Source organism: Juglans regia, chromosome 3 (assembly GCF_001411555.2).
Source record: "Juglans regia cultivar Chandler chromosome 3, Walnut 2.0, whole genome shotgun sequence".
Classification (NCBI taxonomy): domain Eukaryota; kingdom Viridiplantae; phylum Streptophyta; class Magnoliopsida; order Fagales; family Juglandaceae; genus Juglans; species Juglans regia.
In genome coordinates this window covers 8165283-8182408 of record NC_049903.1, presented here as the reverse complement: position 1 = coordinate 8182408, position 17126 = coordinate 8165283, and the positions used below count along the sequence as shown (strand labels likewise).

The 17126-nt window shown below is 35.6% G+C and overlaps 1 protein-coding gene across 1 annotated transcript; it reads left to right on the top strand.

Moving 5' to 3' along the window:
* Nucleotides 1-9968: 9968 nt before the first annotated feature.
* LOC109013030 (gibberellin 2-beta-dioxygenase 8) lies at nucleotides 9969-15584 on the top strand. Its single transcript, XM_018994947.2, has 4 exons — nucleotides 9969-10026; nucleotides 12319-12824; nucleotides 14693-15014; nucleotides 15169-15584. Exons 2-4 carry the CDS (start codon nucleotides 12331-12333, stop codon nucleotides 15397-15399), a joined length of 1047 nt encoding a protein of 348 aa, XP_018850492.2. The 5' UTR covers nucleotides 9969-10026; nucleotides 12319-12330; the 3' UTR covers nucleotides 15400-15584.
* The last annotated feature ends 1542 nt before the right edge of the window (nucleotides 15585-17126 follow it).

The window sequence follows — 17126 nt, the reverse complement described above, 5'->3', positions numbered from 1 at the left end:
GTAAATATCATTCTTTTTTATTAGATCTCTTTATAGTTTAATCATTTCTTATTTGATAATGTGATACGTATACATCTAAAATCTCTTGTTTGAAAATAATAGCGTACTTTTAAAATTATTTACATAAATATTTATGTTTTTTATTACGTACGTAAGACTACCATAATTTTTTTTGGAGAATGATCAACATCAATATATTTATTAATAAAACTCAAAGGAGTGAAATAACACACAAGATGGACAATCCTCCCTCTCAATAGAATCATCCTCTAACTCTAAAGAGTTCTTAGCTGAACAGTGAGCCACAACATTGGCTTCTTTTCTAACATGCCTAACAAACTATTAATGATCAAGTTGTAGAAGCATATTTTTCACATATGTAATAATCAGACCTACACTATTACAAAGAGAATCATTTTGCTTGATGCTATTAATAACCTGGAGAGAGTCATCTTCCAAGATAATCTTACAATATATAATACAATAGCTGCATTCTTTCTGTAGAAGTTCCATAAACCTGCTACTGGGAGCTGAGGGATGTAGCTGCACATGAAATAATTACAAACCTAACCCACCGAATCCAAAATTAATCCCAAGATTTGACTTCCACCCAAACTCTAAAACCTATCACAACCGAATACTTTTCAAACATTCAAATATTCTCTTAAAAACAAACTCAAAATCACAAAAGTGAGAACAAAAAAAAAAGAGAAGAAAACATACCCACGGATGAAGACGATGACACGAGGATCTAACCCATAAAAATACTCCTCAAACATTCAAATATTCTCTTCAAAACAAACTCAAAATCACCAAAGAGAGAACAAAAAAATAGAGATAATAAAACATACCCACGGATGAAGACGATGGAGTTACGGGAAGGGAGAGATCATGGGGGAGTTGGGGATGATCGGCAGGAGCCGATGAGGGGTTTGTCAGTGCCATCGATGACGATCAACGGTGGCTTGAGTGCGGGTTGCGACGACGACATGGAGTGTCCGAGAGGGAAGGAGGCTCGTTTTGGGGGAGGAGAGGAAGATAGAGGCATCGTGGGTGGTGGTGGCACGACGCTGCAATGGAGGCCGGTTGCTGGGCTGTGGCCGAAGGAGAAGAGAGGGAAGAGGGGGTGTTTCATAGGCTGCAAGGGGGAGGAAAAAGAGAGAGGGAAAATAGAAGAGTCAGGTTTTAATTTAGGCCCTACATCTTGGGTCTTCATATTGATCTGACGATGAAGATTAAAACCTTGAAATAAAATAAGTGAAATGATAAGACTTAAAATAGAAAAATCATATCATAAATCTAAACTCAACTTTAATTATAGAAATACTATTCTTTCATCATTAAATAAATTATGAAGTTTTGCTAAATATTTTTAAAAGATAAAACAATCTAACTAAATAGAGTTTTTAACATAAATTAAAATAATGCATATCACATAATATTCTTAATAGATGAAATTATTTAAATAAAAGGATTTTTTATAACTATATATTATTTTTGGTTGTTCCAAAAATACAAAGAGGCTTACTTAAAAATCAAGTTTGGTTCAACAACACTAAAAATACTATTTAAAATATTTTCGGACATTTTCTAACGACGTGAATTTGATGGCAAAATGTAATTATTTGCTACCAAAAAGTATTTGTGGGAATTGTAAATTTTTTGTTACCAACCAATTCCGTCACTAATAAATGCATATGTCATCGTAATAAAATATATTGTAGAAAATTTTCTATTGATCTTAATTTGTGGGAAAAATTCTTTAATTTTCATAGATTTTAACTCCTGACAAATAGAAAATGGTCTAATATAATTATTTGCGGCGAGACTTTTCTGACGACGTGAATTTAGTGGTGAAATGTAATTATTTGCTACTAAATAATATTCGTGAGAATTATAAATTTTTTGTTACCAACCAATTTCGTTGCTAATGAATGCTTATGTCACAGTAATAAAATATATTGTGTAAACTTTTTCTGATGATCTTAATTTGTGAAAAAAAGTTTTTAATTTTCACATATTTTAACTCGTGAGAAATGAAAAATGGTCTAATATAATTATTTGCTGCGAGAGTTTTCTAACGACATGAATTTGGTAGCAAAACGTAATTATTGGCTACTAAATAGTATTCGTGAGAATTGTAAATTTTTTGTTACCAACCAATTCCATCACTAATAAATGCATTTGTCACTGTAAAAAAATATTATCTGTAAACTTTTTTTGATTAGCTTAATTTGTAGGAAAAAGTCTTTAATTTTCATAGATTGTAAATCGTGACAAATAAAATGGTCCAATATAATTATTTGCGGTGAGAATTTTTTACGACATGAATTTGATGGTAAAACGTAATTATTTGCTACTAAATAATATTCATAGAAAATTTTTTTTATCTCAAAAACTACTATTCGTTGTAGTGTCAGCACTTGGGGAAGCTGCTGGAGGGGTGCGTGTCAGCCCTATGCCCTCGGAAAGCAACAGATCAGCAAAGTTGAACGATACTGCTAACAGAAAAAAACTAGAAAACCAACTAGAAATAGATTAAAGTTGAACAAAAATAAACAAAATCGTGGCCTGCGAGGAGGGGAGATGGATGGGGCTGAAACATCAACTCTCCTCCCCCCGGTGAACGGAAACTTTTTCTGGGTTTTTTTGACCGAGGTTCTTTTCTGATCTGATTTGCCTATAAACGGGACTTATAGGCAAATCTGGAGAGAACTTACTCAGCCTATAAGTCCCTATTTACTTGGTAGTTTTTTTTGACCGAGGTTCTTTTCGAAGCACGTAGATCATATTAATGTTACAACAAAAGAAATGATAATTTATTAGAACTAAAGACGTATAATATTTATACAAAAAATATTAAAAAAAAAAAGAAGAGGTGGGGACGGAGAGCATGATGAACTGTCTCCTCTCCCTGGGACGAAATTGAAGATCAGACCGAATATTTTGGCCTAGAGCGAATGCAACTAAAGCAATGGCCCTAACAATCGACATAACCTGTCTCACTTTACACTCTTTTGGGAGTCGACACCGACTTGATATGTAGTGACGATCGATATTTTTCCAGTGAGTGTGAATTAGAGCGGCTAGCTAGCGCACCACGCAACAGCCAATTGTGCTAGCTACAGATCAACCGTCCAACATATATCAACCATCCACGTGGCAAATTAAAATAATTCAACTACCTTTAATATATAAGCCGATGGTGATCATGTATTGAAACCACGACAGAAATTGCATATTGGGATCTGAATATTGCATGATATTATTTGTCATTTACTGATCCTTAGGTATATTATATATAGGTGGAGGTAATAAGATATATCGCATAATTTTTTTTAAAAAATTAAGTAAATACGAAATACTATGTTACAAGTACAAGTATGTTTTAAATTAAGTAAATTGTACAAAATTAATTACAAGTAGTCCAGATCATCACCACAAGAAATTATGTTTTAATTTACAGTACTATTCGATCGACATATACAGTCTACCGACAAATAATTAATTAAGAGGACTGATCATGATTATATATTCTTCTAATTAATAATGGGCAGCCGCAACAGGGGAAAAATCTTTTCGCAGAACATTAAGCGACTTCTATAGCTTTGATGGCTAAAGCATTCATTATTGGGATTCGTTCTTGAGGGATTTTTTTTTTTTTTTTAATGACGAAAAAAAACGAACACAGTTAAAAAAAAAAATCCCTTTTCTTTTCGAAAAGAATTTATAAGAAAGAGATCATCATGTGGATCGTTGGGTCACCGCCAGCTTGTATTTAATACACTTTTATTTTGCAGATCGATCGATCGAGACGCTACTACGTGCAGAATATTACACCATATATAATTAATTAAGTTGCTTGTCCAAATTCTTCTAACCGTATGTATGTATGTATGTATGTATTATTCAAACGCCTTCTATCATCATCACTAGCACTCGTGAGGAGCAATAATTTTAGCAGATTATATTATATGCTCCATATTGATCTGGAGAGTTCGCATATGTAATGTACCGCATGCATGCATGCGATCCCCTATGTACTATGTATCCTAGCCAGATCGATACATGATCTAGCTTAACAATCAAGCCCTAGTACTTCAACGGATGATCATGATGGCTCTAGATCATGAATGCTTAGAAAGTACATGAAATTAAAGAGATCGACCTGCAACCACATGATGACTAGCAAGATGACTAGCTGGAGTGTCTTTACTCTTTGAGAAAAGATACTTACAACCGTGAATTGCGTAACCGCCGCGTAATCGTTTTGAAAAAAATGAATAAAACATGAGACCCACATGAAAAAAATTAATTTTTTAATAGTAGACCCCATTCTTTTCTAAAGCGATTACGCGGTGGTTACGCACTTCACGGTTGTAAGTAGAATTACTCTTACTCTTTATGTTCAAGAATGGTTTTCTCTGATCATGAACACATGACAGTACGTACGTACAGGACCAAGATATATTTTGTCCATGGAAATGGAGCACCAATTTAAAAAAGAAAATTTAAATTTTTTTTGAGTTTATTCTTTTTAAATTATTTCAAATTTTTTATTAATTATTTATATAATAAATATTAGATAAAATAAAAATAAAAATTAAAAATAATATAAAATGTGAAGTGTTAAGATATTATCAAAATTTATTCCAATCCTAAATGCCGTAAGTGATACTGCGATCAGTACGTCCTATCTGGTTTAAGCTGCACCCCACAAGCTTGCATGCCGCTTGGGCCTTCAATTTTCTCATCCTCGGCCGATTGGAAATTAATGCCGACATGAAAACGTTTACAGGCATGCAGCATGTGATTCGCAGATTCTAGCACGAATATGCCAGACACACAGTACTCATGAGATCAGGTATTAATTGCTAATCATGAGGTCGGCCCAGTGCCGATTGTTAAAGATAAAAATTGTACAACAAATCGAAAAGAAATAAATGGTCATTTCCGACTCACGTTAATAATTCATACTTCAAAACGAAACTCTTGATATTTATCTATAAAATAAATAATAAAAAAAAATAATAAATAGAGATACAATAATTTATATGATTTGATATAAAAATTTACGTTCACGAATTATTGAGAAAAAATCTATTATATCAGATGATAATTTTATAATATCTCGTAATCTCACATATCTCTCACTATAATAGAAGAACTTAATCTCAAAAGAATTCTTCTAGAAAATTAGAGGAGAGTGCATGGAGTGAGCGTGTAGAGAGCCTGTCAAGAGTCCTCCTAATTTGTGGGAGAACTGCTCCTTATATAGAGGTTATTTCCTTAGAGTGATAGATTCTAACTTGACTTGTGATACATTTTCCTTTTAGGAATCTGAGCCAACTTCTTTGTCTTATCTCTTTCTTGCTTTATCTCTTCCCTTAGTGATAGGTTTACAGAGGGTTTGACCCGGTCAATTTAATCCCTAACAGATGATCTCGATTCTTAAGATTAACTTGTTTACTAAGAAGGTCTTGAGAATCTTCAAATCAACCGTGGTGGAGGTAACCTGCAGAAAAATAAATTATGGTAGCTTGTAGTTTTTCACTATTATGCAATGGAGATCTCTATGAGTGGTCCTCAAGAAGAAATTGTAAAATTTATAGTAAGAGTTTTCGAGGATGGACCTTTGTGAAGTTTGTTTGTAAGAACGTTTCTGTAGTAATTGTATGTGAATGTTTATCGTTAGTAAAGTGCGTATATTTCCGTGCTCGGTGATCGTTTTTGAATTTTCAGTCGCCTCAGTGGATTTTGTCCCGTGCTGTCATTTTTTTTTAGTATTTTTCATTTTTGATGTGGATGTAAGAGTTTGTTTGTAGTAACTCGTGTTAGATTTGAGGCTAGTGGGAGATTACCTCGACCACGTCACCTTTTGCAAGAGCTAGAGAGCAATCATATCAACAAAAACAAACATGTTAGGTTAAATAATCAAATCACAAGTTTTCAAAACCTAGTCCGTATCGCTTGAGTGGTGAATGCTGGTGACTTATGGGCAACAAATGTTGGTGAGGGGCACCTTGTGTATGGCATGCACTATATTTTCCACGAATACTTTGGTCTGGTTGCATGGTCGAGATGTTGATTTTGTTGCTTGCCGAGGGCTCGGGTCTTCTTCTGGTTGCTGAGTGGGCCGTGAAGTTATTTGACTTCCACGCCCTTCTTAATTGTGCCGCATCTTGAGATATTTTCACTAAAAACAAAATAGGTAAGTGTAATACAAATTATGAGTTTGAGATTTGTGAACCTGTGTCATCCCGCTAAAGTGTGGACACTATGTTTTTGCAATGATGAGGACATGGGATGCCCGTGATATCGAATGGTCATAGTAATTTGTCCCGATTGAGATCATTTTTTGCTGAATGATTTTTGCATGAGAAAATTTTTTAGCCTTGAGCACTTTTGTAGTAATGAAAATTCTTCATTTTTTGGCAAGTTCAATTCCAAGTTAACTAGCTCGACTTTCTTTCTTCTTCTTCTTCTCATTCATTTTTTTTTTGAGCTGTTGTTTAGTAACATTCATGTGAATGGCAGGAAAAATACTGTGTATGGCGAGAAATACTTTATGCAGTGCGTAACTCTTGGCGATGGGCCTAACGGGAGAGATGCTAGACAATGTAGCCTTGGCGAATAGGTGTGGCGGGAGTAATGCTTGACCACGTAATCTTACCGATTGGAGAAAGGCGGGAGAGATGCTCGACCGCTCAGTTCTTGGCGAGAAGGAGTGGAGGGAGTGATGCTCGACCGCGTAACCTTACTGATTGGAGAAAGGTGGGATAGATGTTCGACTGCTCACTTGTTGGCGAGAAGGTGTGGCGGGAGTGTTGATCGACCGCATAACCTCCCGATTGGAGAAAGGCAGGAGAGGCTCGACCGCTCAGTTCTTGGGGAGAAGGTGTGGCGGGAGTGATGCTCGACCGCGTAACCTTACCGATTGGAGAAAGGTGGGAAAGATGCTCGATCACTCATTTTTTGTTGAGAATGTGTGGTGAGGAACACTCTTTGCGTTGCATAAATTACGAGGAGTACCTCATGGTTAAGCAATTGGTAATTAGCCCCTCCCAATGAGCAAACCATGCATGGACTGTTAGTCCTTGTGGCCAGTAAACCCACTGTGGCGAGGAAACACATAATTGTGGCTAGCAAACCCACTATGGTGAGGAAACACATAACTGACAGCAACTCATAGTGGTGAGAACCGCTGGCGAGAAGCTTCAGTGGAGTTATGGCGATGAGTACCTGTGGCTAGCAAACCCACTGTGGCGAGAGAGACTCTAGCTATATGGTGAGTAAGTGGGAAGGAGTATCCCGTGAGTGAGCAAATGGTGAGTAGCATCTTGTGTCGAGGAGCCGTGTATGAAAGCAACTCTTAGTGGCGAGAACCGATGGCGAGAATCTTTTGTGGCGAGCATTGATACTGCATGTGACGAGGAGGTTTCTATGCAGTTTTGTGGTGAGGAGCACTGACACACTCTCTGATGTTTCGATGACGATCTTGTGAGTGTAGAATTCTCATTGTGCAAGGGTGTGGCGGGCATCATGTATATATTTGTTTATTTTTTATTTTTTTGAGACGATCTCACGAACCAAGGAATTCGAACTTTTATAGACGATCCTGTGAGTCGGAGACTATCATTCTCCCAATTCTGCTATAGAGAAAAAATTTGATCCCATAGATGGTGCCAACTGTTAATGCTAAAAATTGCACAACAGGCCGGAAAGGAAGAAGGGGTTATCCCCGACCCACATTGGTGATTCGGGTTTCAATACAGTGCTCTTTGCGTTCATCCATGAAATAAATAATAAATAAGAAAATAAAAGTAAATAAATAGAGACACATGAATTTACGTGGTGCAGCATAAAAGCCTACGTCCACGGGTTGTTGGGAAAAAATTCACTATATTAGGTGATGATTTTACAATATCTCATAGTCTCACATATTGCTCAATACAATGAGAGGACTTAGTCTCACAAGAGTTCCTCTAAAGAATTGGTTGAGAGTGTTTGGAGTGAGCCTGTAGAGAGTCCTCTCAATTTGTGGGGGAGTTGCTCCTTATATAGAGGTTATTTCGTAAAAATAATAGAGTCTAACTTGACTTGTGATACATTTTCTTTTTAAGAATTTGAGCCAACTTCTTTACCTTAATTAAAACGTAGAATTATGATGCAATTTAAACTAAACAAACTTGTTCGATGACCATTGTTCTACAAAAATAACATGGTAGGCTTAAGATCCAACTGATCAAGTCTTATATATCGACCCACGAGTTACCCATGCGCATAAATCCCAGTCATGAATTACTACAGTACTTGAAATCACTCACCACCACACATGCAAGCTACCAATAATACTCGAGAAGTTACCAAATTTGGCCTACGAATTCCGCCAACCAAAACCTCATGATAGGCAGTCTCGATCGCTAGCTAGCTAGCTAGCTACATGTTCACAAAAATATATAATCGCACTGGAAGAAGTCGTAATCGAGCTAGCTTCCACTAATTATGTCCCAATAAAGAAATTCTCGTGCCCCTATCCATGTCACATGATTCCTCACACACGCAACTAATAATTAACTCCAAACTTGAGGGATAGCACGCAGAAGTATTATTGCCAATCTGTTTTTTATTTGTTTAACTTTTTAATATTTTTTCATGTATATTTTAGATAATTGGTTAAAAAATAATATTCCTCCCCGTATTTGAAATATTGAAATTATTTTCATGAAAATATATTTTGAAAAACTCTAGCTTGCACCTTTATGAAGATGCATAATTTAATTAAGGTTCTTGATATGCAAAATTAAAAAATATAATTTTAAATACGCATATAAAAAAATCAATGGTTGTATGTTCATGAGTGAAGTATTCTCCAAAACGTGCATTACACGCGCTGCATGCCTTGGAATCCTCAAATATGTTTCTGCTTTCCTGTCATGCTGACACTAAAAAAGGAAAAATAAGAAGAAAAATGCAAATCTGACCGACAGTTGGATCCCGACAAAATGGAGCAAAAAGATCGATGCCACGCTAATTTTTCTCTGATAGCGCCATGAGACGCGTGTTCTTCTCCCAAGCATAGACTTCCAATCTTCACTCTCTTCTCCGCACATCAATTATCGTCGGTCATCCATGAGTTTTGCAATACAATTTCTATCATACTCTACATTTTATATTTTTTTTAAATTTTTTAATATTTTTTTTAAATTTTTTTTAAATTTATTCTTTTTAAATTATTTTAAATTATTTATTCATTATTTATATAATAAATATTTGATAAAAAAAAAAGAAAAAATATGAAATATAAAGAAGTTGTGATGATTTATTCGTCATCAATTGGCTTTCTTTTCGGCCTATAAATATATACCCGCCTCTCTCATCTTGCTGGACTACACACACTCCACTATTTCGATCCTTTCTCTCCATAGCTAGCTAGCCTAACAAATCTCTCTTATATAGCTAACAATTAGTTTTTCTACTAATTTTGATCTTCAATTCCTTTTATTTTTATCTTTAGGGACTGATCAGTAGTAGTTTTTCAGACAGAGCTTACATACATACATATATATATATATATATATCAATTTTCCTGTCCTAGTCATTAATTGTTTTCTTGCTTTTGTTTCCTTTATTGCTGGGGTCAACAGTGTTGGAGTGATATTGATCATGAGCTTTCTATAATCTATAGAATTAAAAACGTAGACATCGACGACTTCGTGCATTGTCATGCAAGTAATCCTTCTTCTTCTTCTTCCTCCATTTCTTAACTTTGAATTTTCGTACCCAGAGAAAATGATGTTGCGCTCAGGCGCCTTTCCACTTGCTAAAACTAGCGAAAATATCCTTTACTTTCTTGAAAGAACCAGTACGTACACACACACTACCAGTAGTAGAACTACTCTATCACAAAAGTAAGCTCCCTGCAGCATATATATATATAGTTGCCGTACGTGCACTGCAGATTAGGAGAAGCAAGGGCGGCGAGGTGCTCCGGATCGAGCATTGTTGGAGCCTCTAAATTATCAGGTAAAGGATAAGCAAATTAATGTGATTATTAATAAATTCATAGCCATACTTAATTTGACCTTATATATGTGGCCAGGAATTATTAAATTTTGGCATATATCCTTACTATTTCTATTCGTGGAATGATATATGCTCATAATAAAGCTCTTTTTGACAATAACTTCTCTAGATACAAAAACTACTCAGATCAAATTGGCGCTTTAGATTCTCGCCAATCATTGATTATCTTTCAGCTCATGTAAATTAGAACCATTCATTACCGATATGGCTCAAATGCAATATTATTAGAACTAATTAAGGACCATTAATAATGCATATATATATATATATATATATGCTAGCTCATGATGAATAATATCATCATATATATATCTATATATATTATGGTTTTGACAATTTTTTCTCTTTAATTCGTTTTTGTCATCCTTGACGCATATAGGATCCATATAATACCTAGAATATTAATATTCCATGAAAGGTGATCTTCACGAAGCTCCAGATCATTATATACCTACGTACTTACCTAGAAACCCACATATCCGACTTAAGAGTTACCGTACGTTCGGTACATGCATGCATGCATGATGTCACCCTAGAATTGTAAGTCAAGAATTATCCTCTTAATAATTTGTATGTAACATTAACATATATAAGAAATTAATTAACAACAATAATTCTTCTGATCAATGAATTAATATATATCCATTAATATTAGGAATGTTTATGTACAGCTAGCAGTGGGATATAATTCAAATTAAGTTATTTTCAGTGGGATATTAGGAATGCTTTTAAATATTTTGTTTATAAGGGGTGGTTTATAGGGCTTTTTAATCTTCAGAATTTGAAGCAATTAGCATAGGCATGCATATGTATCTAGTTTTTATTGAGGAATTAAAAGATTATAAAATTATATATAATTAATTTGATTTATTAACGTACAAATTAAATAGGTAAATTAGTACTATGTGAATTTTGTTTTCTTTTACCGTTACTTATAATTTACCATACTGATCTTTTTCCAAATATATGGAGATTTAAAGCTCCATGAGTAATTTATGATCTTTTGGAACTTTTTTCCCTAAAAAATGGAGATGGTCCTTTAATTTATCTTCGAAGGGTACTAAAGCGTGTAAAATTCAACAATTAAGAGATGGTTCGACATAATGCTGTTTTAATCACGGGGAGATCATGAAAGTCAAGGATGGCCGACATGTTGGATGGCCCCACTTTTTTCAATTTTTCGGGAAGGTTCGGTTTTTAATTTATCAGGTAGGCCCACTGCATATATATCACAGTCCATAAATAACGACCGTTTGCGTGTGAAATTAAGTTTTGTATATTCTTTATTAAATTGTGCGCATATATGTGTAATATTTATATTACTATTTTTTTTTCCCCGAATACGGCCACTTAATTTTTTAGGGATCATTACCAAGTCGGCCTCAATGCTCGTGAGTGTGTGTATATATATATATATATATATATATATATATAATATAGGTTCTTGGTATAATCAACGATATATATACACACACATATAAAATGTACTACTATTAGAAGTTAATTGGTTTTTTTAGAGTTATGAGTAAATTCAGCTAGTACTACTACAGAATTTATAAGTTAGCTGAAATTGTTTTAAGGTTATGATCGATGTGTATATACTCGATCGACCCGGTATCGTAGTAATATTTGTTTTTGCATGCTCTATTTTCCTAATTACGAGAGATCAGGGCTCTTAATTAATTAATTAATTAGTCCATTAAATCGAATGAATTAAGCAGTAGTAGTAGTACTGGATGATCGATGAATTCAAATTAAATTATATACTTTTGTCCTCTCTTTTTAATTCACCCCTTGGTTTTGTGGCATAGCTTTTGGTTTTAAGCTACAGCTGTGTTGTGTGGAAGCCGTAGGTATACAAGCTCACATCGAAAAAACTGAGAAAACAAATTTTAGTTCAATATTTTTTTTTTAAAAAAAAAAGGAAAGGAAAAAATAAAAAAAAAATGTCTTCTAGCCCAAGAAAAAGACATTGATCAGCTTTGTGTCCAAAGTCCAAAACTTCAACGATTAGGAAGAAACAAAAAAACAAATGAAAAGATAGTACTGGGCCCGAGAAAAATTGAAAGGATAGTGGGAAATGTATTTTGTCACAATTCCTTCTTTTTCCTTGTCTCTATCTCCAAATTAAACCCACTACTTCGCATTGCTTAACCCTATTTTAACCTAACTAATGTTACTCTTATATATATATATAAAGCGCTAATTACATTCTGTCACACCATCTTTCAGCCGCTAATTAACATGGACGCGGACCCACCATTTCATGAGGCCTACAAGACCCTCTTCGACAAAACCATCGAAAGGAATAACCAGCCAGTACGCAACCAGCTGCTCATCGACAACAAAGATGACGAGCAGCTTGTCATCGTCGAGGAATGCGAGCTTCCGTTGATCGACCTCAGCCGTTTAAACCTTGGTGAACCTGAGAGCGAGGAGTGCAAGGCCGAGATAGCTAGAGCTTCGAAAGAATGGGGTTTTTTTCAAGTTATGAAGCATGGAATCTCCACTGAGATTTTGGAGAAGATGAGATTTGAGCAGGAGAGGCTGTTTAAGCAACCCTTTCATGAGAAGAGCAAAGAAGACAAGAGCAAAGAAGACAAGTACTTGAGATTTTCACCTGGTAGTTACCGTTGGGGCACCCCTTCAGCCAATAACCTAAAGCAGTTATCATGGTCAGAAGCTTTCCACATTCCTTTGATCGATATTACCCCTTCTGGTGGCTTCGATAGTCTCGGGTAATTATTAACAACTACTTTGGTTTTGCGTAAGCATTCACTTCTATTTCATTTCTTGACAACTCAGCCGACCGAGATGAATAGGGAGAAGTGTTTCTGATGTTCACACTATAGCTGATTAGAGTGCACTTACGTTTCAGGTGAATAGACGGAGGCCAAACTTTTCTAGACTTATTAGGTTAACTGAATTGGTTATGATCGATATTACACTTCCATCACAGCTAAATTAAGATGCGATAATATCGAACCACAAAAATAGAGCACACGTACTCATGTCTGGGTGGTCTATAGTCTCATGTACGTACAGTACGCCGGCCCTGGTTTAAAACGGGGCTCAGACACGTCTACTAAAGCTATTTGTTTCTACTCTTTTGTTTTTATAATCAATTTTGGATGCTCTTTCAACCCAACAGTGCTATTGCTTGGGGGGTTTATTTTTAGGGTAGTGATTGAGTTATTATATATTCTTTTATTATCTATTTATTATTTATAATATATTTATTTTATTATTATTTTCTTTTAAGTAATTTTTTAACATCTTTAATTATTAAGAAAAAATTTAAAAAAAAATATAATTTTACTAATCACTTCTTTAATTATTAAGTACAATTAAAATTAAAAAAAATTAAATATAAAAAAATAATAAGAGAGTAATAATCTTACCATTTTGCTTATTTTTACTCCTTGCAATTTACATCAATTTCATATGAAGTACTAGGACTGTGCTTCGACTCCGACGGAGTTGGAGTTGTCGTTTATGACCACCAACTCCGACTAGAGTCGGAGCCAAATTGTCCCTAGTCGGAGTCGGACTCCGATCGGAGGTCGAAGCTCAGACCTCCTATCGGAACTCCGACTTCTGAGCGAAACTCTGAACGGCGCTCAAGCGGAATCAATGCAGAGAGGTTCACTCGAAGTGCGCTCGACGTGGCACTCGAGCAGAACTCTTCTAGAGAGGTTCGCTCGACTTGCGCTCGACATCTCGCTCGAGCTAATGTTCAAAACGACGTCGTTTTACAGCTGAGTTTGTATTTTAAAAAAAAATTAGAGTCGGAGCTTCGACTCTGACTCTGACTCCTATTATCTATTCGGAGCTACTCCAAATTCCGATGACTCCGACTCCGTCGGAGTCGGAATTGGAGCGGATGTCGGGCAGAGTTGAAAATTTTGAAATTTTGCACAGTCCTATGAAGTACTGCACGAAATGAGAGCACATGATGACCACATGACATGTAGATCATGCTTTCAAAGCATATTATTATTATTATTATTATTATTTTTAGCTAGGCGCAGTGGACTGACTCATACACAGTACTCTGCAATTTCACAGTTTGCTCCGATTTTTTCGAGATATACACGTATACATCGAAAAAATCGGGGCAAATCAACAAGCATTAATAACGTCGGTAGTTAATTTCTAAAATCTTAGACCAACATTTACTTTGGATGCATTGTCCCATCTTTATTCTGTCTCTTCTCATGTTTCCTCACTAGCAACGCCTCCTAATGTATAATTACGGAAGAATCAAACATCTCCTTGCGTACGTGGACTTCACGATTACAGTCGTGAGAGCTCGTGAATTACCACTAGGCCACATGGATTTCACGTCAAGGTGAGAAATAAACAAAGACCTTGACCGTTATGTTTTTTTTTTTTTTTTTTAACTTTATGCGCCGGCCTTGAGTTTTTCAACTTTAATCCTAGGAGCAATTTTGACACGGCCAATGGCATCGTCGCCTGTGGGGTTCTATATATTCCAGATCAGACAAGCCCATTGGCCCTGGCCATCGCCCTGCCCTACTATAATAATAATATATGAATCTGACGTTTATTCTAACGAAGTTACTTTCTAATTATAATTATCCAGCGCAACAATGGAACAGTTTGCAGCCACAGTATCCAGTCTAGCACAAAAATTGGCTGGAATTCTGGCTGAGAAAATGGGTCATAATTCAACTTTCTTCCAAGAAAATTGTCTACCAAACACTTGCTATCTTCGAATGAATCATTACCCTCCGTGCCCAATAGCTTCAGAGGTATTTGGCCTAACGCCACACACCGACAGTGACTTCCTCACAATACTGCATCAAGATCAGGTTGGTGGACTGCAATTGGTGAAAGATGGGAGATGGATTTCGGTTAAACCTAATCCGGAGGCTCTTATTATCAACATTGGAGATTTATTTCAGGTAGACTTCACGTCTTAATTTTTTACATCACCTACTTCGATTTAGTGTGGATGAGCAGTCCGCCCACTAATATATATATATATATATATATAAGATGTATGTGTGCTCTAACTTAATTTTTGTTTGGCTGTTGGTAAATAATTTTCTCACGTAGGCATGGAGCAACGATACGTATAAGAGTGTGCAACATCGGGTTGTCACCAATCCGCTAGTGGAAAGGTTCTCCACCGCATATTTCTTCTGTCCGTCGTATGACACTGTGATACAGAGTTGCTGCGAGCCTTCGGTATATAGAAAATTCAGCTTTAGGGAATACAGGGAGCAGGTCCAAGCAGATGTTCAAAAACTAGGATCTAAAATCGGGCTTCCTAGATTTCTTGTGTAAAGCCATGCATCCCAAAGGAGTGGTGCATATATCGACTGGGTATTATTGTTGAGATTGTGTGTGTGAGAGAAAACGTATATAAGTGTAGCCCAATTAGAAAATAAGAAAGGGTACAGCAGTTTTAATTAATTAAGCTTAATTCAATATTGATCAGTATATAGTAGGTAGTACTACACAATGCGAATTGAAAGAAAAAATTTCGGACGTTTTGGTTTGAGAAAGTAATTTCTTGTATGCTTTGGTTGAGATGGGATTATTGCAATATCTTGCCATATATAGCAATTAATTCTAGCTAGCTGATCATGAAGGAGTTTGGTTGTTTTGGTCAATTCCCCTTGTCTGCATGCAATTAAGGCTAGCTATAATATTCTACCTGCTCCACTTAGCAAACTCCGACTTCATTAATGCGTTCACAATGATTAATGACGCATCAAAGCAGCTTTTGCCTCCGCTAGCTTGCTAGCTAGCTAGATGTGATTGGCTCCATGGGAAAACTCCTTGGAGACATCTTGATAGCCAGAACCTCGTGACAACGTGAACTAGCTAGCTGCGGCATCGATCTCTCGCGCGCGCGTCTATATAATATATAGATTTGAAAAATTCTAAACATAATATTCTAAACATGTTCTAAAAATTCTATATAAATATATATAAATATTTATATGAGTATTGCTACATAATAGTCACTGTAATTATCTATACATTACACATACTATGTGGTTACTTCTGATTTTTTTTTTGTGCAAAACGTATAGACAGCTTCTACCCCTCTCTCTCTCATAATCTCTCTCCAGCCTCTTTCTTGTCAACTCTCTATCTCTCTCTCATTAACGGCTCTCTCTTTCTGACTTTTTCTCTTTTCTCGACTCTCTCATCAAATCTATCTCATCGTCTCTCTCGCCTGCTCTCTCTTTCTTGTCTCTCTCTCATCTCGATCTCTCTCTCTTATCATCTCTCTCTCATCTTTGCTCTCTTTCTTATAACGGTAATAATTTTGAATTAGAGAGATGTGTGATTTAAATGATATTACGTAGAATATGCAAAAATGACTACTTCCGACTGTGGTTTCTCCCAATAAATATATATAGCCATTCCTTTCATTCCATAAATCAGCTCAAAATCCAATTGAGTTAATATATGCCATTAGTTCCGTGAATAAAATATAAATGCTAATTATTATATATATTCCATTATAATTAACATGCTCTGACATGGAGTTAAAATTAAAATCATGAGCACCCGATCGATCTGTCCGGCCTGCGAAAGATGATACGGATCAGCCTAAGTATATAGAGCACGAAAAATTAATATATATATATATATTTATATATATAGTCTGTTCTATAAAATTTCCATGCAACGTAATAAGTGCGTTAGAAATTATAAGTAGGCCAGGCAAATGTTTCTTTCGTATATCACTCAACATTATATTATTTGTCATTATATCAATGCATAATATCTTATTATGTGGTGAAAACTCCCACTTTTGCAAGCTGGCCAAGTCTTATAAGCTCCTGATCTCTCAAAACAAGCAGAACATCCTTGATCAAAAAGAGAGTAAAGAAAGGAATTTAGGCAGCTCGATCAATCCAATCTTACAGCTAGCATGTCTTCCATTTGCATGCCGATCGAAAGGCGCCATCACCAAAAAATTAGATTCCGCATCGATCCGAAACTTTTTGGTGGGGTTTTGAATATCACATTCAGCATTCTGAACATGATCTTGA

Excerpts from the sequence above, each read along its gene's own strand:
- LOC109013030 (XM_018994947.2), top strand. The coding sequence starts at position 12,331 with ATGGACGCGGACCCACCATTTCATGAGGCCTACAAGACCCTCTTCGAC. Across the intron at positions 12,825-14,692 it reads GGTGGCTTCGATAGTCTCGG|CGCAACAATGGAACAGTTTG; the intron begins GTAATTATTAAC and ends ATAATTATCCAG. Across the intron at positions 15,015-15,168 it reads ACATTGGAGATTTATTTCAG|GCATGGAGCAACGATACGTA; the intron begins GTAGACTTCACG and ends TTTCTCACGTAG.